Source organism: Cajanus cajan, chromosome 3 (genome assembly GCF_000230855.2).
Source record: "Cajanus cajan strain Asha chromosome 3, NIPB_CcT2T_4, whole genome shotgun sequence".
NCBI classification, from domain to species: domain Eukaryota; kingdom Viridiplantae; phylum Streptophyta; class Magnoliopsida; order Fabales; family Fabaceae; genus Cajanus; species Cajanus cajan.
In genome coordinates, this window is record NC_138519.1 from 39,095,462 (window position 1) to 39,117,953 (window position 22,492).

At 34.1% G+C, this 22,492-nt stretch overlaps 1 protein-coding gene across 5 annotated transcripts in view; it reads left to right on the forward strand.

Annotated features, from left to right (window-relative positions):
* The first annotated feature begins 466 nt into the window (after window positions 1–466).
* LOC109791862 (uncharacterized) overlaps window positions 467–22,492 on the forward strand; it is a 28,723-nt gene continuing 6,697 nt past the window's right edge. Inside the window, exons 1-17 of one of the 5 annotated variants that reach the window (XM_083070884.1) lie at window positions 467–779; window positions 1,692–1,927; window positions 2,440–2,521; window positions 2,626–2,703; window positions 2,780–2,842; window positions 2,933–3,037; window positions 6,031–6,141; window positions 8,400–8,441; window positions 8,949–9,062; window positions 9,168–9,325; window positions 10,566–10,702; window positions 10,784–10,890; window positions 10,988–11,030; window positions 11,150–11,241; window positions 13,531–13,579; window positions 14,303–14,373; window positions 14,806–14,925. In XM_083070884.1, the coding sequence (XP_082927010.1) occupies window positions 1,851–1,927; window positions 2,440–2,521; window positions 2,626–2,703; window positions 2,780–2,842; window positions 2,933–3,037; window positions 6,031–6,141; window positions 8,400–8,441; window positions 8,949–9,062; window positions 9,168–9,325; window positions 10,566–10,702; window positions 10,784–10,890; window positions 10,988–11,030; window positions 11,150–11,241; window positions 13,531–13,579; window positions 14,303–14,373; window positions 14,806–14,925 (1,449 nt within the window). In that variant the 5' untranslated portion in view covers window positions 467–779; window positions 1,692–1,850. The remainder of the gene's footprint in view (window positions 780–1,691; window positions 1,928–2,439; window positions 2,522–2,625; window positions 2,704–2,779; window positions 2,843–2,932; window positions 3,038–6,030; window positions 6,142–8,399; window positions 8,442–8,948; window positions 9,063–9,167; window positions 9,326–10,565; window positions 10,703–10,783; window positions 10,891–10,987; window positions 11,031–11,149; window positions 11,242–13,530; window positions 13,580–14,302; window positions 14,374–14,805; window positions 14,926–22,492) is intronic. The other 4 variants (XM_083070883.1, XM_020351216.3, XM_083070885.1 and 1 more) reach the window with 4 other exon arrangements.

A 22,492-nucleotide genomic window follows, 5' to 3' on the forward strand; every position in this document is an offset into this window, starting at 1 on the left:
GATATATTAAATCGGGTACAAGTATGTACTTACCTGCCCCGTACCCGTACCTGTACCACGTTCCTATTTTTAATTTAATACCCACTTTTAATTTAATTATATTAAAAAATTTTAATATTTTTTTATATGTGATTATTTATTATAATGTGAGATAGAGAAATAACTTAATTATAATTATAATATAATTAAAAAAATAATTTAAAAATATCATTTTTTATAAAAAAAAAAAAAAAAAAATTGATGGGTACGGATACGGATACGGTACGAGTATACCCGATACCCGTGAAGACAGAAATGAGGATGAAAATTATATATCCGACGAGCACAGGTACGGGAACAGAAATAAATTTGACTCACAAGAATAAAGACGACTATCATGAAACCCGTACCAAACCCGAATCCCATCCCTACCATTAACCATCGGTTTAAAGTTAAGTATATCTAACGGTGTGATATTCTTTACCACCGTAGGATTTATGACGCGTTGTCCCATCCTAGAACTCGTCGTCTCTGTTCTCTCTTTTTCCATTTTCTTTTCATCAACCAAATTGTTACTTTCAATGTCGCTTCCTGCATAACTGCATTTTTTGCTTTCTCTCGGAAAGTCTCATTTATGCGATTTTCTCAATTTCCCTTTGACCCGTGCATCACAATCTCTCATTTCATCGCTCTTTCTCTCTCTGCCAACGTCTCATAACTTCTCGCTACCTTTCCCCCTCTCTATGTTTTTCTTCTAATCTCGTTTTCTTTGGTGGTTGCCTACGTTGCACTCGCTGTCGGTGAGTTCCTGCCTCTGATTACACTTTTTTTTTTCTTTTGATTTCATTTTTGAATTGCTCACTTTGATTTGGTTTAGATTGTGTGTTTTTTGATGCTCCGGTGTTCCCTGTTGTTGTAGCGTTTTTGTCTTTTCATTGTTTTTACATTGTGTTATGTTATTTTGTGTATGGAGAAAATGAACATTAACCGAGTTCTCGATGTTTGGGAATATACGGAGTTTACGATGCTCATAAATAATATTATGTTGATTGAGCGAGAATTTTGGGTTGTGAGTGATGTGGTGAAATGGATTAATTTTGAGGATTTGGGAGTTTGGTTTGTAGTGCTGGTGCTGCTAATTGGATGGTTCTACAAGTTCATGTGGTCATGATGATTGTGTGGTGTAAGTGTTGCAGTTTGAATGCATGCTACTTTTGATATCGAATGATCTTTGTGCAGTAAGTTGCTGTGTTTTTGTATGTACCGCTTTAATGCATGCTGGTAGAATAAGATGTTTGGAAAGGTTAGCTCATTAAATGGATCTCCGTAACTTGAGGAATTAGTCTTCGGATCTTGGCTGGAGATATCTTGGACATCTGAAACAAAGGTGTCATTATGTCTAATTCGGTGCGCTAACTTGGTGTGGGTTTGGATTGGCTTATAGTGGGAAAATAACTACTCTCAAAACTTTAAGTCAAACAAAATGTAAACCTTAAATGTCAAACAAAATGGAACGGAGAGAGAATATCTTTTTGTTTTTTTTGGTGGTTTCTGAGTGCTTTGGGGAAAACAAATATAGATACTATTATACCTCAAATAAATTGAAACAAATGTGCACGTATTTACGAGGATGTAATGTGTCTAATAAGTTATCTTTTGGGCATTGATTGAATTGTTAACTCCTTGTTATCTGTTTATGTTTCCTCTTGAAGCATTCCCTGGTAAGAATCAGATCATACAGAAACCTTGATTTGGATCTGAACAAGGGAATCAAATGAGACAACATGAAGTAATTTATTGGTAATAATGGAGAGAATCATCTATCATTCAATTACAGGTTATTTTAAAGAGGACCTTGTGCAGGCCATTCTATGTCGTCTGCTGAAAATTCTGCGCATGTGCTTAAACATGACGGGATTCCAGGTGAAGGCTCTGAGATTCTAGGAAGGTAATACCTTGATGCTTATCATTTGATTTTGATAAAAATTCCACCATTCTTGCATATTTCCCTTGTGTAAGATTATCATTATATTCTGAAATTGTTCCCTTAATGTTCTTTCTCAGACTCTATTTTTACATTTTGTAAAGGTTTAAAAAGAATGATTGCACTCATTTCCATTCCAATCTACTATGAATTCAGTAAAATTCTGACCTTTGGTCTCCCGAGTATGGTTACTTATGACCTACCAAGATTCATCAAATGTCTTGCATATTCAATGCCAATTTCTTAACAATAGAATTAGATAATTATCAAGAAGAGATTATATTTACAAATAATTTGGAGGATAAGGGGATCACCTTAAGGAAAGGGATTGTGGTGTTTTTTAATAGAAAATTTTGGTCTTTGATAAGTTGCTTATTGTTTTGGGCATGCTTAGTATTTTGCTTGAGCTATGTTGAAACTTACAATTTGTTATGTTCAAATTGTATTATAATATATTTGTTGATGCTTGCATTTAGCCACAAATTTGAAACACAACTTGCCCAAAGAAATTTCAAAAGCAATGATGCACTCAATCACATCCAGGACCAAGACACCATGGTAATAAAGTAAAGCAGTAATTTTTATGTAGTACGTTTTGCACTTGAGAAAGTTACTAGAAGGTGCTTCATACAATTCCATCAGATTATAAGTTTTATTTGCAGGAACTTTATTCACGAGCAAGGGTGCAAGAAGAGGAGATCCTCTCCCTCCGTGAACAGATTGCTGTTGCCTGTATGAAGGTACAAAATATATACATGTATGAAAGTTATATCTACATCTTTGGCTTTTGAGGAAATTAACTAAATTCGTTGGCAGCAGGAACTGCAGTTGTTGAATGAGAAATGCAAACTGGAGAGGCAATTCTCTGAACTAAGAATGGTTAGTCACTTCTTTCTAAGTTGTAGTTGTTTTTCAGAATTTTACATAGATTACTTTAATTTTAAACTTTAAATGCATTTTTTTTATCAGGCAGTTGACGAGAAGCAAAATGAAGCTATCTCGTCCGCGTCTAATGATTTGGCTCGAAGAAAAGGTTATCTTGAAGAAAATTTAAAACTTGCCCATGATTTGAAAGTAAGTCTAGTTTCATGATGATATCAGTATTTTATTCAGCCTCTTCTTTTGGTATTTTATTGTTTTGCTACTTTTATGGCTATTTTTTTATTGGGCCATTGATGGAATGTTGGAATCACCTAGACAATTGTAGTTAACTGGTGTCTCTACTGGGGTTTTTTTGACATGGGTTGCTGACTTTCTTGTGTTATTGGAATTGTTGGAATGTTCGTTTCATAGAGGACACAATATAATCATTGCTTAACTTGGAAGTTTCCAATTTGTTTCAGTTATGAAGAATCCAAAAATTTGCACCCATTGGTATTGGCTTAGGATTAGGAATAATTATTATATTTATATGTTAACACACTGTTAGGAACCAAAAGAAAAATTGGTATGGAATCCCCAGAGCAAAGCTCCTTCAGAGGTGACTAATACTCTTGCCCAGCTATAGCCGAAAGTGAGAAAAACAGAATAACCAATATCCCTCCCTCATGATGCTAACCTCCTGTTTTCCCTTTTCCTCCATAACTAACTCTTCCCACTACCTTGTTCAATCTCTCTTATACCTTTTTTAGAATATACTTTCCACATTTTAGAACCCCTGTTAAGTGTATCAATTGGACCCACCAAACATTGCCTCCCCTTGGAACTTCACCTTGTCCTCAATGTGAATATGAGGAAATTGGTTATGAATGGTAAAAACATCTTCCAATGTAGCTTCATCACTGGATTTGTCCTTCCACTGGATCAGCAATTGTGTCTTCAGCACATCTCCAACCAACACTCGGATATAATTTTTGCTGGTTGGACTACTGCAACAAACTCATCTTCTAATCCACTTGGCAACTCTGTCACTGTTTGATATTGACCAACAATTTTCTTAAACTAAGAGACATGAAAGATAGGGTAGATTCGAGACGAGGGAGTAAGTTCAAGTTTATAAGCTACTGAAGCCACACTTGCAACAATTTGGTATGGGTAAAATTGATATTAGGCAATGTTAGGTTTGGAGATACTATGGGTCCAGTTGATACCATGGGCCCAATTGATACTCTTAATAGGGTGTCTAAAATATGGAAAGTATATTCTAGAAAGGGTAAAAGAGAGATTGTGCAAGGTAGTGGGCAGAGTTAGTTGTGGAGGGAAAGGGAATATAGGAGGTTAGCATCATCAAGGAGGGGTATCGGCTGTTCTATTTTTCGAAGATCCACTCAAATGTTGCATCAACAATGAGACACCTTGGGACAGTCGCCACCATTTGCTGCATGTCTTAAATCATACAATCAAAATTCTTTTGCATATCCACTTGCTTTCCTGTCTGATCCTCTGTTAACTCCTTCACCACAGCTTCAAGATAGGTTACATGAGCTTCCATGGCTGTGTTTCCAACTCCTCATGGTTTGGGCACACACTCTCCGATGTCATTATCTGGCAGGTCGGACCAATGTTAGGAACCAAAAGACAAATCGCTATGAAATGGTGTATTATTTACTGAGTATGATTGATTACATTAGTATCCTCCTATAATCCCCAGAGTAAAGCTCCTTCAGAGGTGACTAATACCCCTGCCCAGCTAAGCCAAAAGTGAGAAAAACAGAATAGCCAATATCCCTCCTTCATGATGCTAACCTCCTATACTCCCTTTTCCTTCATCACTAACTCTGCCCCACTACCTTGCACAATCTCTTTTTAACCCTTTAGAGAATATACTTTCCATATTTTAGACCCCCTGTTAACTGTAAGAGTACCAATTGGGCCCATAGTATCAATTGGATCCATATTATGTTCAGACCTAACACTTACCCACATAAGTGAAAGCCCATTGACCTAAATGATGGACAATGGATAATCCATCAATCTTGTGTTGAAGTTTAATTTATAGAAAACTAGAAATAGAATGGGGATGTCAATAATCAACATCTTTTCATTCATTACCATTTGCTTTTCCCCAAAATTTTTCTCTAATGAAATAATATCCATTTTCAGCATGGAAAATATCTTGGGAAGTTTTGGGCATTGAGCATTATGATCGAGCTTAAGAGGCAGGATGACATTAAAATACAACTGCCAGATTGGTCACCAGTTTCCTTAGATTGGACAGTAGATTGTCTGACTGGCTGGTGCTTGAACTTGAAGTTACCATTGTGCGAAGGAAAATAAAGTAATTGGAAAGCAAATTATTATACTATTTGAAGGTGGGATACCATGAATAGAGACTAGTTAGAAGAGAACAACTCAAAATAAAATTTCTCCTTCTGCCAATGATAAAAAATGTCCAGCATAGTAAAAAAGGGAGTCAAGGATTGGAAGATATAATGTTTTGTTCTCATGTCTTGAATCCTTTATCTTTGACTCCTCCAAAGTTTTGATCAATGTAGAGGAGCTTGCTTTCTTGCATCTCCAAGATGGTTCAGTGGTGGTGGCTCTTCCTTTTTGATCTAGTTCTCCTATAATGAATTCTATCTTTGATGGCTCCAAGTACTATTTGTCTTATCTTTACAATTAAGTTTCCCTACAGATCCTTTTTGTCTCTGGATCTTTAGTTTCTGTGAATAATCCAAGGCCAGATAGATGTTTAATGGGTCTTCTATTGACAATTGGGCCATCTTCATTTAAGCATAATTGGACATCTAACTACAGGTAGTCGGCCTTGTTCACACATTTGTAGGTCAATTGCCCTTTTATTAAAGCAAGGTCAGAAACAACATGGATTTATTCATTAAAACTTTCTTCAAATCTTCCATTGAGTCTTCATTTAATTGAGCCAAATCTGCTATTAAAGATCTAATCTAAAATACAAAGGAAATAATGAATTCATTAGAAAGGATATTTTCTCAAAATATATAATTAAAAGCTTATATTAATAAAGACTGTTTCCTTATTTATACCAAATGAAGCACTAGTTAAATGCATGCTTTGCAATCTATCAATACTTTATGATATTTATATATATATATATATTTATATAATGTACTTCTGGTTAATGTTACTGACTTACATCATTAATCTAGGCTGTAGATGATGAAAGATATATCTTCATGTCATCTATGCTGGGGTTGCTTGCTGAATATGGTCTTTGGCCTCGTGTTATGAATGCCTCTTCAATATCCAGCTGTGTAAAGGTATGAAATATGTGGTCACGGATATGATAGGTTAAACATCATAATGCATTGATTTTTGGCATGTCCTGTACTCATGTCAGGTCACCGTTACATGAATGTGAAGTGACCCTTGAATGCCAATTTTTGTTTGAGTCAACAACAAAATAAAAATATAAATAAGTGACCCTTGAATGTCAGGAATTTTTGGTATGATCCTTAGAGACCAAAGCATTGAACCATGGATTGTTCATACATATTTGGTGTAGTGCAGAGCTGTTTGCTTCATAGTTTAACTAGAATTTGTATAGGTTGCATCTGTCGTTATACTCTTTTTAAAAAGATATGTGAATATTATAATAAGTTAATAAATTTATCCATATAATTTATGATAGTTATTTATTTATATATTAAAACAATGTTTTTCATAAAAATAAATTAAGCGTTTGTGTTTTTTATTAATATTTATTTGTCGTAAAAATGTAGGAAACTTATTTTAAAAATTCTAAAATACTTGTCTTTTAGATAAAATACAAAATAAAAATATAAAATAAATACTAATTAAAAATTATTCAAATAAAAAAATCTGAAATGTAAAAAATGAAGATGAAGATTGTGACATATATAAAATGTATTTTTAAGAAAAGTACTATTAATTATAGTAAAAGTAAATTTTTATTATAATTGATTTTGATTTTAATTTTGACATACTGTCAGTGAAAGTACTGGTAATTTGTAATCACCAGCTTAAATATAATTTTAAAATAATTATTACAAAAATCAAGAATTTTTAATCATACTGTCATCTAATTATAATTAGATGACAGTATGGTTTTTTCTTTCATATAATTAAATCCCTCATTTATATATTTTAAAATTTTATTTTTTAATCTTTATAATTTTGTTTTGTTAAAGTCTTAATCTTAAGTGTTTTGTTTTATTTAAATTTTGTTGGTTGCAACTTTTAAGTTTAAGTTTTACTTATAATAATAGTAATTTTGGTATTTAGAATGATAAAATTGAAGGTAAAAAAAAAGTATGGGAGTAGAGATAAGATGCAACAGCCAGCAAGATTGGTATTTGTTGACAGTGAATGAGACATATATTGTAAAATGTCCAGTGAAAAACAGAAGAAGTATGGGCACAGAAACAACTTACAGTGAAAGTTTTCAGTAAAAAAGGAAAAAAAAAGTGTTGGAAAAACAGGAAAATAAAACTACAAGAGTGGCACATGTCCTTAGCATATATATAGATATAGATATAGATATAAATAGATAGATAGATATTAGATATGCTGGTGAAATATTTGATTTTGTAATAGGTGGATTTGTCTCCCGATGAGAACCTTATTTCTTATTTGTTTGGGGATATTACATTCATCTCCTGTCTCCTTTTTTTAGTGGGATAATGTGTCCCTTTACTTGATCATTGATAAATTGTCTGACAGTGTCTAACTAATGAATAAAATAACAATTTTAGCCCGACAATTGAGAAACCCTGAACCTTACACAGCCTTTTCTGGAATCATTTTTGGGATCATTAACAGCAACTTTTCTCCTCTACTATATGGTGGATGGATGTAACAAGGGTGTTGTAGAACACTTAAATGTCTAGATACATAGTATTAGCTAAACAAAATCATATAATTATGGTTATTAGGATAAGTATAATATGTGAATTATTATTTTTGGTCTATATAACTCAGCTACACTTCGTAGTTTAAGCACATGGATTTCACCATATGTCTTGTTTTTTTTTGGCTTCTAAAGCATTATTAGATGTAACCCTATTCTGTGCCTACTCAATGGACCCATTGGTGTTGAAATTCAGAGAAAGAGAGAATTTCATAACTGCATCTAACTGAAATCTAGCAGAATTATTTACAACTGAACTTCATCCTTACAATGAAGAAGTCAGCTATTTATAGTTGACTGAACAAAACAGGCCAAACAACTAATAGGGGTCCAAGGCTCAGAAAGTAAAACACAGCTAGAAAATAAGTACAGTAAAAACACAATTTAGTCTCCTAATTCAGATTAGTGGCCAATCCACTACCCCACTGTAGCATTTTTGGGAGCAGCCACTCCATGCTGTTATCTACTATTGACTGCTTTATACCTATATAAAGGAGCAAATAATGATAGAGATATGATAAAATTCCTTAAAATAAGGAAACAATATTATGCCTAAAATAAGATAAATTATCCTAATATATTAGACTTCATTCTCTTCCTCTAAATATTTTGTAGATATTCTAAAATTTTGTATTGGTCCTTGTCCAGCACTTACATGATCAGTTACAATGGAGGATTCGGAGTTCACATGTAAGTTTTTACACTTTTGATGAGTCACTTGCGCCTTTAAGCATTATAATTTGCATCGCCATCTTTGCCTAATATGTGTGAAACAAGTGGTATTAAACATCTAACTGAAAATTATAATATTACATGTTCATAGTAAGCAAACTGATGCTATATACCTCAAACATTGTTTTCATTATTGATTACATGTTCTTTGCTTCATAAATTTTAGGCAGTCTTCATCTCTAGAGGTTTCTTTACATATTGATTGTTGTTATAGGTTGTTACTGCATTCTCATTTAGTTTCCATTAAGTTATACGTTTTTACATTTGTTCCCAATGCCATTTTATATTGGTGAATGATTATTAATGATTTCTTGGTGCACTTTCTTTCATTTGCATTATTGAGCTATTATTTTAGCTCTTGTTGGTTTATGCCTTGTTTTATGTGCAGTCTCTGTTTGATTAATCATTTTTACAGTTGATGTTTGATTGATTATTTAAAAGATCAGTGATTACTTTTTTGGACAGGATAGAATTGGAGAGTTAACTTCTGTGCTAGAAAGCCGTGCTGATAATGGTAATCATGTTGTTGAAAGCCCAGGTTCTGGAAATTTGACAAGTCACATTCATAATGATTTCATGGTACTATTGGCATGTAATCTTCTTTCATGCTATGTGCTCATATTTTGTGTTTACATCATAGATTCTCTTTCGTCCTCATTAATGCAATTTGACTATATATTTCAGTTTCAGCATAACTTCCCCCAGCAAAATCTTATTGGGAATGAACAAAATCATCAGCCAATGAACAATATGGCAGGATATGTGCACCCAGCTCTTAATGCTGATGTCAACTGGGCATTCAAAAGGCCGGTCAACTATCAGCAGATTTCTAAGGCTGATAGGTTGGTATTGTTTACCCACTTCTGTTTTTTACAAGTGAATATATGTCATACATCATTAGTTAGGAACCACACGTAGCATGACATCTTGAGCAATAGTTACACAGTCTGCAAACACAAGGCCATCTCATAGTCTAGTTAATTCCATGTGCAGTTTGAAAAGAGACATTATAAAAGGGTCAAGAAATTTCTACAGGCAGTTGAACCCAATATGATGGGAAATATTTGCTTCCTTTCTGTGTTGAGAATCATAATGTAACCATTAATAGTTATTTATAGTGGTATATAGGCACATATATCTTATTTAGGGGAAACAAAATATCTCCTATTCATGTATATTAAATGAGATAAGTGTATATAAACATTGCTATGTGGTGTCTTTCGAACACACGGTTTAACATCTTGTATATCTCTTTTCTTTTGAAACACAAGATAAGTGGATATATGTGTTTTCTTGGCAACTCTTCCAGCCATTGTTTTCTACCTCGCAACTATGGTGACCTTTCTATCAGCCACCACCACTGTCAGCATCATGGTTGTCTGCCTATCTACATGGTGACATCAATGGTGTGCCCAAAGACCCCTTCTCGTGCCATCATGTGTGTCTCTTTCAGACATGCCAAACACACCAATGCGTGTCTATTTCTAGTGCGTGATGATGCAGTTGACCCTCTCTCTGACTGTCTGACTCTTTATTTGACCGTTCTTCCTTTGCGTGAAGACATGTCCGACCCTCTCTCTGACTGTTCGACCCTGCACTGAGAACCCCACCTCCATTTGAATTTGTTTTGCGGACCCTCTAGTCCTCACTGCGATTCTGGTACTATTTTTCACACGTCTGTCTCATCTTTTTTGCTGACCATGGTTGCCATTGGTACTTCAGATCCCCTAAATCAAAAGTTTCAATCTGCTCCAAATTTTCCCTTTCTATAGAGATGTACTCTACATGGGCTTCTAATATCACCTTATCACTTAAGTGGTTTCGGGTTCTGAGACTGCCTCACTATTACTGCTTAATCTATTGCTTAAGTTGATCAGGCCAAATAGGAGAAAATTGACTCTCAAAATATCTTATTCAGGGGAGACAAAATATCTCCTGTACATGTATGATCTTATTGTTAGGATTTAGTATTCTTTGTCTCAATGTTCATCCTCTCAATTGATATGCTCCCCATTTATATCTTTTAAGAATTGCTGAAATGTTTACCAAAAACGCAAATCTGTTATAAAACAATTTTTGCAGGGAGGTATCTTCTTTCCCACATGGTTCAATTGATAAAATTGGAGTACAGGACAAAACCATGGAAAGAAATTTTGTCAATGGAAACTTCTATCAATCCCCACCTGAGCTGGATGAAACTGCTTTCCTTATTGCTGAGGGTAACTCATATTTTTCGTTATAATAGATAGAATAGATAGTATAACTATATCCTTTTATACTCATGAGTGACATTTTTCTAGATGGCCCTGGAATTGAGAATTTTCAAATTTCTGGTGATGCTATTCCTGGAGAAAAGCTTCTTGGATGTGGATATCCAGTTCGTGGAACATCTCTTTGTATGTTTCAGGTGAATATTCTTTCCATTAATATTTAACTTAGCATGTCATCCATAATTTTCTCCTCTATTATTACTGATCTCACCATTATTCTTGGCTTCAAATCAGTGGGTTCGGCATCTTGAGGATGGCACTAGACACTACATTGAAGGTAGACTGGACTTAAACTTCTCATTTTTTATTTTATGCTTGTTTGCTGAGTGGAGTGGTCTGATGGAAGTTCAACATGATATTTGCTTTCTATGTATTATTATTTTCCATTTTGTTCAGGAGCCACAAATCCAGAGTATGTAGTTACAGCTGATGATGTTGATAAATTGATAGCGGTTGAATGTATTCCAATGGACGATAAAGGCCATCAGGTTTGAAATAAATTAGTTATAAATGTATGGTCTATGATATATGTTGTGTACATTATGTGATATACCCTTGGCCATATCTATGTATGCTATAAATGCACTTAGTTTTATTATTTTAAATTAGTATATAACTATATTCTCTTCAGGTAAGACTTTTCTATAATTATGTTTGAACTTTGAAGTAACTTTTATCTTCTGTTTCGTAAAGGAAACTACCTGTATTTATTAGAAGAGAGAAAACTTCTATAGCAATCTAAATCTGCTATTATTGAATCTGAAAAATGTAATACACACATGGTTCAGCCCTGCTTGCAATATATATCGATACAGGGGCTGAGTCAGAATGATGTGATAGTTGTAACTGTCAGTAACTAACTGACAGCTGTTAAGAGTCTGTTTGGCCCAGCTTATTTTTGGATTTTCTTTTACCTATAAGTAGATGCTAGGCCAAACACTATTTATAAGTTCTTAAAGTTTTAAGTAGCTTAATTTTAAAAAACAAAATAATAAAATAAATGAGTTTTAGACAAGCTCATGAAAGTAAATTAAATAAATGTGGCTTACATGGAGCTTTTTGGCACAGGACCTGTCTTTACACCTTCGCATGGCATTATTTGTTTTACAGCTTTTATTATTTTATATTTTCAGTTTCCTTTACTGTGCTGGTTTTTTCTTTTCATCATCACTTTCGAATATCAATGGAATTGAAACAATGGATCTTGTGTTGTTTGTTTATTTTTTTGATGAAATCCTAACAGTTATTTTCTTACGTTTATATTTTTCTTTTTTTCTTTGAACTATATTTGTGGGGTATTTTATTACTGCTCCCTTAACTTTCAACAAACCACATATATAGTAAATATTTACTTGCACAGTTGCACAAATATATTGTACAAAGGCATACATATTTTATTTATTTATTTTTTATGTAAATTAAATTAATTTTGCATAGTATTTTTATTTTTAAGAAAATTAATTTGAAATAAAACTAAATCTTTTAAACATATTTACCAAACAACTTTTAGTTTAAAAGGAACTTTTAAGCTAAGAAAAAGGAAAGTTGACAAACAACTTTTACTTCATTAAGCTCTTATTTTTAACTTTAACTTTAAAGTAACTTTTAAGTTAAAATTAAGCTTGGCCAAACACATCCTTATAGATGGTACACTTATTTAAGCAAAATTGAATAATAGAAATACAAGTTTACAGAGAAAAGGTTCTCATACCCCCTCCCCCCCCCCCCCCCCCCAAAAAAAAAAAAAACAAAGCTCAAGGTTGGTGAGATTTCGAGGAAATTTCAAACACGTTGAGCTTGGACTGCAGAGTAGCAAATCAAGTAGGAGGCAGTAGCTTTGTCAGAAAATCAGCATGCTGGTCTAAGCCTAGAATATGCAAAACTTGAAGTTGCTTGCAAAGGACCTTTTCACAAATAAAAAAAAGGTCTGATTCCATATGCTTAGTCACTTAGTGCAAACATGAAGAATTGGGTCGTGGGCAAGGTGCACAGCACTTTGATTGTCACAAAATATCATAGGATTATGATAAGGAACAGATAATTCTAGAAGAAGTGTTCATATCTAGAGTAATTTTGCAGTGACAGTGGCAAGTGTATGCTTAAACATTTGTCTGGTCCAATTGATGTTATTGCTTTACAAAATCTTTGTTTCTTCTAATGACATATTTGACATGCTATAAAATAAAATCTTAAATGTTGTGAAGATAATTTCAATATATAATGAGGGCTTTAGATACTTCTGTGACTGTACATGACCTAAATTGAATAAGATTAACGGAGTAAAATGAAATTCTTCCGCAGGTATAAATTTTTTAGTTTACAGGTAATAGAATTGTGTGTGTGTGAGAGAGAGAGAGAGAGAGAGAGAGAGAGAGCGAGAGAGAGAAGATGAGAGAATGTTTCAATAAGCAGAAATATATTTTCACTAACTGCACAAAGAATACAAGATAGGTTTATATAGAGCCAACCTATGTTGGTCTATAATAAAAGCAATAAATGTGACAGTAAAGGAGATAAAAAATAATCTACATTGCTATTCTACATATATAAGTAACGAGTAAAACTATACTCCAATAACCGGTGTGTCCTTGACATCTTCCTTCCACCTTTTTGTGGATAAATCTAATTGTCTACTATCTGAATTTAATTATGGCTCATTCAAGATTTGATATATTTGAATTTACTCTTTTTTATTCAAATATATTATAGAAAATTATATCTTCTGGTCAGGAGAATGTTATTCCTGATTTCTTTTTGTCAAATTTGTTCATTGTTAGGGGGAACTGGTGAAGCTTTTTGCTAATGATCAGAATAAAATTAAGTGTGGTAAGTTTATTTGCTGCTGAATCGAGAAGATATAACTCTAATGTGGCACTTTTTTCTTCTATTTGATGCAGAGTAATATTTTGATGGTCTAAATTAGATTACTGCTTCAAAATAATGATTGTTGAATTTAAAAAAAAAAAAATGGTTCACTTGGGTATAGCTTTTTATGCTTAGAACTAGAGCAGTTAATTTGAGAGTTAATTGAATTCTTGAAGGATAAAATCCTAGTGTATGTTTGTGTGTATCCCTTCATCCTCATCTTGGCTTTATACTGAACTAGTGTACCATTAGATCAATATTTCAAGGCATATATCTGACTACACCCTACTAGCCTTTTGTATATTGGCCCTTCAATTATTTTATTATCTTATTATTCTCTATTTTTTACAAGATTTGACACAAATCTTCTAGGTAATATATAATTATAATTCAATAATTGGATCAATGAAAATCAAATTTTATTTAAAGTTATTGTGAAAGAGTTGGTATAATTCACACCGGTGTTGATGTTATATATAGGTGCACACAAACCTCCATTCAATCTGCCATGTTTATATGGAGGATGTTTGGCTTACTGCTATGAGCCACCAACTCTTATTAATAAATTTGCTTTATATTCATGCAAGTGTAGTATAATATTTGTCCGTTGTATTATTTTAACATTTCCTCCTTCAATGTTTTGATTGTTTTCTAATCATAGTCTTCTGCTGGCCGACTTTATAGATTCAGAAATGCAGCATGAGATTGACACAAATCTGTCTAAAGGAGATGCAACATTCAGTGTTCTACTTTTGGTAGGTCCTGCATGATTTTGGAAAATCCCTTTATGGTCAGATATTTTTCATTATTTATGCACAATCTATCTTGTTCATGATGTACATTAGGAAGAGTCCTTGGAGCATTACAATATCTCATGAACCTGCTGAATTCATTTCTGACATAATGCAAAATTTCAAATATTGAATAGGTAGAATATTTTGTTGTAAGTTAGCCCAAGGAATTCCTTTGAATTAAACTTGAAACTATATTATGTAAATAGGTTTGATATTACATGTGTTTTGTTAACATTACATCATTTCAATATTGATAGTGGGTTAAAATTAAGTTCTGAGAATCTTGACCTCTTCTCACTTTGGTTAAATATCATTTCTTAAGGATACAGAATATACCATGTTCCCCATGCATCTTAATATGCATCCTTACATTTTCATATTTATTTCTGACAGATGGATTCTTCCGAAAATTGGGAACAAGCAACTCTATTCTTAACAAGATCTGGATATGATATTAAGATTAATGGTACTGAAACTGCAGTAGTTGCTGAGAAATTTTCAAAGGACTTATCGGTATGCTATTAAAACTTCTAGTGGTACAAATTACCATCACGAGTGCTATTTGGTCGATCAATTACCAATCATAAATGTATAAAACCATTTATACTGCTTCCTAGAAAACTTGTTCAAATCATACAACTTATGCAAACAAATGTGATTGCAATACCTAGAGTGTGAATCTCTCTACCTAACTCAGCAAATCTGCTGCTGTATTTCAATAAGTAAGAATGTAATCTTCACGTCTATATACTCAAGATCTAGATCATAAAGAGAAACCGAGGCAAGCAGTAACTTCCCTTGTCTGATTCCTATGAAGAGACTCTATCTGTAACCAATAGTGCTATTCCACTTGTCTGCATCTGAACAACAAATAGCTTCAACATAGATACTGGGCTGTATAGCTCATTCATATCCGTTGTCAGTTGATATTGGCTGTGCAACTGGTCTGAATACCCATATTTCTAAGACTATGATGCTTAAATATGATACTTTCCTCTAAAATACGGTGATACTATTATTTTAAAAATATATAGCATACAACATCAAAAAATCAATAAAAATCCTCAAATCCAAGTTTTTTTTTTTTTTTAAATCATCCAGAAATAGTAAGTGATAGAATGTTGCATTAATTGCAGTCACCCCTAAGCTGAAAAGGGCTACCTACGAAGGGGCTTACCAGAAATGTTGAGTGTAGTCACCAAGATGTGAGTTGGGCGGTTGAGATCCCACATACACTAAGGTTATGACTTTAGTAGTGCTTATAAGGCTTGGGAATCCTCACCTTTAAGTTGATTTTGTGATGCTGAATTAGGCTCTAAGCTCAAACTTAAGAAATATTACTATAAATTATTGTCATCTATATATACATGTTTTTGTGTCTCATGTAGCATTATTGGATTTTCTTAATTTTGTTAAAAGATTGGATACTTCATTGAGATGTATTAGTTAATCATCCAAAATATGTGTCGGATACGCATTAGATATGAATACAAACAACAAATTAAAGTATTGGTTACATAGTCGAATGTTAGAAATATTCAGTTATTGTCTATGAGAAATTTTTTCATTGTTCTGCACGTCATCTTGCTGATCAAGATTCCACTCCTCATCTTCATATTTGGGCTCAACAGGAATACAATATTGAACTGCTTAATTCCCTACCTATAGTTCCATATTCTCTATAACTCAAAGATGAGTTTATTGTAAACATCTCATTTTGATTGTGCTAGGATTCCCAAACAAGAATGATAAACACAATGATCATAAACAAACACTAGAGAACTTAAGTGGAAAAATGAAGTTTCATTTATAGAAAAAGGGGAAACCATAAACCAAAGCCTAAGGCTCCTAAGAGAAGTTTCTATACACACTACTAAGGTAACAAACCTAATGTCCTTTAGTCCTTCCTTTTTATTCTTTCTCCCACTAACATTAACTAACTGCAGCTCACCCTTCACCCACTCACTCACGTATTCATCACTTTTCCCTAGAGTAGACTCTCTCCATTGTTAAAACAATTGTTTTTTTTATTTATATGTTGTACAGCTTTTATAAAGCTGTTTTTTTGACCCTATCTGGCTGAAGGGTTTTTAGGTCCACAGGCTGACACTTTTTCTGATGTATGTACCTATTTTGGTCTTTTATATATATATAAGATACCAGCTGAGTTTAAACTCATCAGTTTTTGGCCAAACTCAAATTTCAAGTTCCATAATAAGGGCTAAGTATATATGGCCTTTCTATTACAACCATATTAGTAGGCCCTACTGCAGTTCCATCCCATGGCCTTTATCTTTGCCCCATTGAAAGTGCTGAAACAAATGACTTTTAAGGTCCTTGATACCCTTGTGACCATCTCTTGTAACAACAATATCATTTACATACACCACCAGATAAATCATAAATGCATTGGTTAGTGGAGGAAAGTTTGTAAAATAACTAAGTGATCGAATTCACTACATGACATGCCAAAATTGTGAAGAACATAACTAAATCTTCCAAACCATGCTCTTGGACTCTGTTTTATGCCATGTAAGACTTTGCATAACTTGCAAACAAAACAACTATACTTCCCCTGAGCAACAAACCATGGAGGTTTCTCCATATAGACTCACTCAACTAAATCACCATGTAAAAATACATTTTTGACGTCCAACTGATAACGAGGCCAGTGGCGCATTGCTGCCATGGACAGGAGGAGACGGATAAAGGCTATCTTGGTGATAGTAGAAAAGGTGTCAAGTTGTGCTTTCAAGTGATCGAAATGTCCATCAGGTTTAACTTTGATAGTAAAGGTCCAGTGATAGCCAACAAGAGATTTGTTAGGAGGTGGAGGAACAAGAGCACATGTCTGGTTAGATTCTAGAGCTTGCATCTCATCAATAATTGCCTATCACCAACCTGGATATGAAAGTGCTTTTTGGACAATTTTGGGAATAGATATAGAGGAAAAGGTAGACACTAAGGCAAGTGGGAAAGAGAGAGACAATGATAACTTAATATGGGGTGAGGATTGAGTGAAACGGTACCTTTACAAATGGTGATGGGCAAGTGGGAGTCATCCATAGTAGGATGAGTGATTGGAGCAGGATATGGAGCACTAGTCTCTTTTATGGGAGGTGGTTTCACAGGTGGAGGTCTAGGATGATGTTGACAAGAACAGGTGGGGCAAGGAGAGGGGAGGAATGTGTTGAGTGAGGCATGACAAAATGAATAGGTAATACCTAGTAGACAAATTCAAAAGAGATGGATGGGGCGAAAAAGGGAGTATCTTCGAAGAAGGTGAAATCAACAAACATGTAAAAGTGGTGGTTAGCAAGAGAGTAAAATCAATAATCTTTATGGATTCATGAATAACCAAGGAAGATGCACTTGGGAGCGTGAGCCTTCAACTTATCCAGACTTTAGATGAGATCATGAACAAAAGTAGTGCCATAAACACGAGGAACATGAAACAAAGCCTCATTGGGAAATAAAATAAAGTGAGGAAAAGTGTTACCAATAGAAGAAGGGGGCATTCTAGTAATAGGATAACCAATTGTAAGAACAACACCTCAAAATGCTTTAAAGGGGCATTTAAGTGAATTAAGAGGGTACATGGAGTGTCAATAATATGTTGATGCTTGCTTTTAGAAACACTATTTTTTGGTAGTGTGTGAGGAAAAGAGAATTTGTCATAAATTGCGAAATGATTCAAAAAAATATTCTTTTGCATTGTCACAAGATAAAGTACAAATTTTATGTCCAAATTGAATGTGAATTTCTAGGCAAATTTTTTTTAAATATGGAGAAAAGTGCTGAACATCTTTCATTAAGGAAATTCAAGTATTCCTAGAAAAATTATCAATGAAGGGACATAATATCTATAACCTAAGACATAAGTGACATTGTTGGGGCCCATACATTTGAGTAGATAAGAGCTAAAGTAGAATTTGTGTGATGAGGAGCATTGCCTGAGAAGGTAGCCCAAACATACCGAGCCGACAAGATTCACATAAGGAGTTCAATTGGGAATCATTGCCTTGAGTTTATTCAAATTGGGATGACCTAAACAACGATGAAGTAGATATGGAGACTCGGTAGTGGTGCATGCAACTGATGTTGGCGAGTGGAAGTAGTAGAGACCATGTGCTTCATATCTTGAGCCAATAATCAATCCCATACTCTGATTCTGTATACAAAAAGATTCAAAACAAAAGATAATAGAACTATTAATCGTGTAGGTGAATTGGCTAATCAAGACAAGGTTAAAGGGAGACTCGGATGAAAAAAAAGAACAATTTTTAAGAATAATGAGGGGGTTTGGGTGGCCTGACCAAGAGCTGTGACAGGGGTTTTAGATCTATCAGCTAGGGTGATGTGGTGGGAGGATTTAGTTTTAACAAATTGAAGACAAGTGAAGGATTACCAACCATGTGATTGGAAGTACCAAAGTCCAGGATCCAAAATTGAAGTGAGGGATTACCAACTTTGAACACACGAGTTATTAGATGAAAAATATAATTAAATTAAGGAGGGATCTACTTATTCCAAAAGTAAGGTTTGGTAGACTTATTCTGCTCAATAACTCTTGTTCTACATCAAATTTAAACGATTCAACTGTTAAATTAAAATTTCTCAATACATAGATTAAGTTTGCAAATTTTTAAAAAATTTTAAAACTATTTGATATTTTGTTTCATTTATTCAAATTGACAAATAATTGTGAAAATGTTTTATACATCGATTTGAATTTATAGAATGAAATATCATATGATTTTCAAATTCTTTTAAAATTTGTAGACTTGATCTATACATTAAGAACTTTTAATCCAACGGTTGAATCATTAAACTTTCATATAAAACGAGTTATTGAGTGAGGTAAGTCTATAAAGACTTAGTCTTAGAGCAAGTGGATCCTTCCTCTAAGTGAAGGATTACCAGCCATGTGATTGGAACCACCAAAGTCCAGGATCCAAAATTGAAGCGAGGGATTACTTGCTATGAACACACGGGTTATTAGATGAAAAATATATTTAAAATAGGAGATAGTGATTACATACATTGATGTGATTCACATTTAAAAACAAATTATAGAAAAATGGTTTTATTATCAAAGCACTTAATTTTTTTTTTCTATTATATAAAATGTAACAAAGTGTTCACATTTTATGACAGAGCATCATTACTGAATTTAGTTTGAATATCGATTAGGTTAGGTTAATAAATCGCTAGTTTAATTAATAAATCATTATTCAAAAAAGATAAATCACAAGTATTCTGCTGTTCATATATATTATATATAATTATAAAAGTTATCTAAATTAATTAGTAGTATTTAAGTTTTATTATGATTTATATATCAGTTTTAAACACGTGTCATCACTTCTTCAAAATATGAGGTCTAAAGAATATGAAATTGAAAACCCATTTTTTAACGAATTCTGGTTCAAGGGAATGGTTTGGTTCAGTTCAAAAACAATTCAATTCAGTTAAAAAGCATAAAAAAGGTTTGGTTTACATTACCAAAAATTATTCAATTCAATTTAGAGCATGGTTCAGTTTGAACTTTTAAAGTGTAGTTAATTGAACTAAACAATAGCTCAATTTAGTTCATCCAAACCATTTTTCTGATTCAGTTTGGGTGAACTATTTTTGTAGTTCAGTTTAGTTTTTACATAGTTCAATTCAATTTAGCTTTATTGAACAGCCCTGATAACAATACAGGAAAAGTCTGTTAATCCATGTTAGATAAAATCAAGAGAGGTAAAATGTAATAGTGAAGCTTTATTATCATTGTTGCTGTAGAAAGAATACAAGGAGTGCTGAATATATAGAGAACCTTTTCTAAATACAGCAGCTAGAGAAAAGAGAGAAAACGGTTGTAAAAGCAACCAGCGGAGAGAGAAAAAAAAGAGAGGTGGCAGGACAGCTGTCCACTAAAAGATTCTGAAGATATCCTAAAGATATCACAGAATGCAAAAAGCAAAAAAGGACTAACAAACAAATATTCCCTTTTTGTTGTAACCCATATACACTAACAGCCCCCCTCAAACTCAAGGTGAAGTTTTGACACAAAAACTTTGCACTTTGAGTTTGTCCCTAAGAACTTCAAACCGAGCAGCAGACAAAGGCTTAGTAAGAAGATCAGCCCGTTGATCAAGAGCTGGTATGTGATAAACCAGAAGTTGCTTGGAGAGGACTTTGTCACGAACAAAGAACACATCAATCTCCATGTGCTTTGTTTTTCTGTGGAAAACAGGATTGTGAGCAATGGCCACCGCGCTTTGATTGTCACAGAGCAAAGTAGGTGTAGAAAAGGGAACCTTAAGTTCCTGCAGAAGAGCTTGAATCCAAGTTAATTCAGCAGAGGCTTGGGCTATACTGCGATATTCAGCTTCTGTGCTGGACCGAGCAATAACACGCTGTTTCCTGGACCACCAAGATATCAAATTGGGTCCAAAAAAGATAGCAGAACCAGAAGTGGACCTCCTGTCATCAATATCAAAGGCCCAATCAGCATCACAAAAGGCAGTGAGGGAGATGGGTCCATTTACAGCAGCAGGTTGCATATGAAGACCATAAGAGAGTGTGCCTTTTAAATACTTGAGGATTCGTTTGACAGCCACCCAATGGGAGTCAAGAGGAGTAGCCATAAATTGACAAACTTTGTTAACAGCAAAACTGATTTCAGGTCTTGTAAGTGTAGCATACTGTAAGGCACCAACAACAGATCGAAAAAGAGTGGGATCATGAAAGAAGTCATTCCCAGACCTGGACAATTTGCAGTTAGAGAACATAGGAGAAGGAGCACCATGAGCTTCAGCCAAATTAGTTTTAAAAAGAAGGTCTCGAATGTACTTGCTTTGAGTCAGAACCAAAGACTTGTCAGGCAAGTATTTAACCTCAATACCTAGAAAGTAATCCAAGCTTCCCAATTGCTTTAAAGAGAAAATTGAGTCAAGTTGGTTGGTGATTTGTTGAATGAGCAAAGAAGAGCTGCCAGTGATAAGGATGTCATCCACATAAACTAGAATAAAAATGGTATGAGTTTGATGTTGGTACTGAAACAGAGATGGATCACATTTGCTAGCTTGAAAACCAAACCGAGTTAGAGTCAATTTTAATTTGTCAAACCACTGACGAGGAGCTTGTTTCAAGCCATAGAGAGCCTTGTTTAGCTTGCAAACCAGACTCTCCCCAGCTTCAAATCCAGGAGGCTGCACCATGTAAATAGTTTCTTCCAAAGTGCCATTCAGAAAGGCATTATTTACATCAAGCTGAAATAGATTCCAATTATTGGTGAGAGCAAGAGTGAGAATAATACGAATAGTTATAGGTTTAATAACAGGGGAGAAAGTCTCATGAAAATCAAAACCATGCACTTGATGAAAACCCTTTGCAACCAGCCGAGCTTTGAGCTTATCTATAGAGCCATCAGCATTTTCCTTGACTCTGAAAACCCATTTACATCCAACTGCTTTGCGATCAGATGGCAGAGAAACTAAGTCCCAAGTATGGTTGAGCATTAAGGCATTGTACTCTTGTTGCATAGCAGAGAACTAGTTAGGATCAGTAAGAGCTTGTTTAACAGTTTTAGGTTCACTGTGAGCTAAGAACAGGGATGGATGTATCCGAGGATTATGAAAGCCAGATTTAGACCTGGTTTGCATAGGATGGTTATTAATGGTTCTTGGTATACTGGCAGTGGCAGTGGAAGAGGTAGGAAGAGACATTTTGTGAGGAAGACTCAGGAGATGAATGAGACACATTTTGGGAAGAAGATACTGAAGGAATGAATGATACACTTGAATCACCAATTTGAGAAGGCAAAGGAGGCTGTTGGGAGAGAACAGTTGAAGTGGTGCAAGGAGGAGACAAATCTGGATTGAGATTGAAGTATTGACATGGAGAGACATTTTGTGTAAGGCTTGGCTGAAACAAATCTGTGTAAGGAAATCTATGTTCATTAAAGATGACATCCTTTGAAATGTAAATTCGGCCAGAAGAAGAGAGACATTTGTACCCTTTGTGAGAATTTGAGTATCCCAGAAAAACACACTCCTGGGATCTGAAATTAAGTTTATGACTGGCATATGGT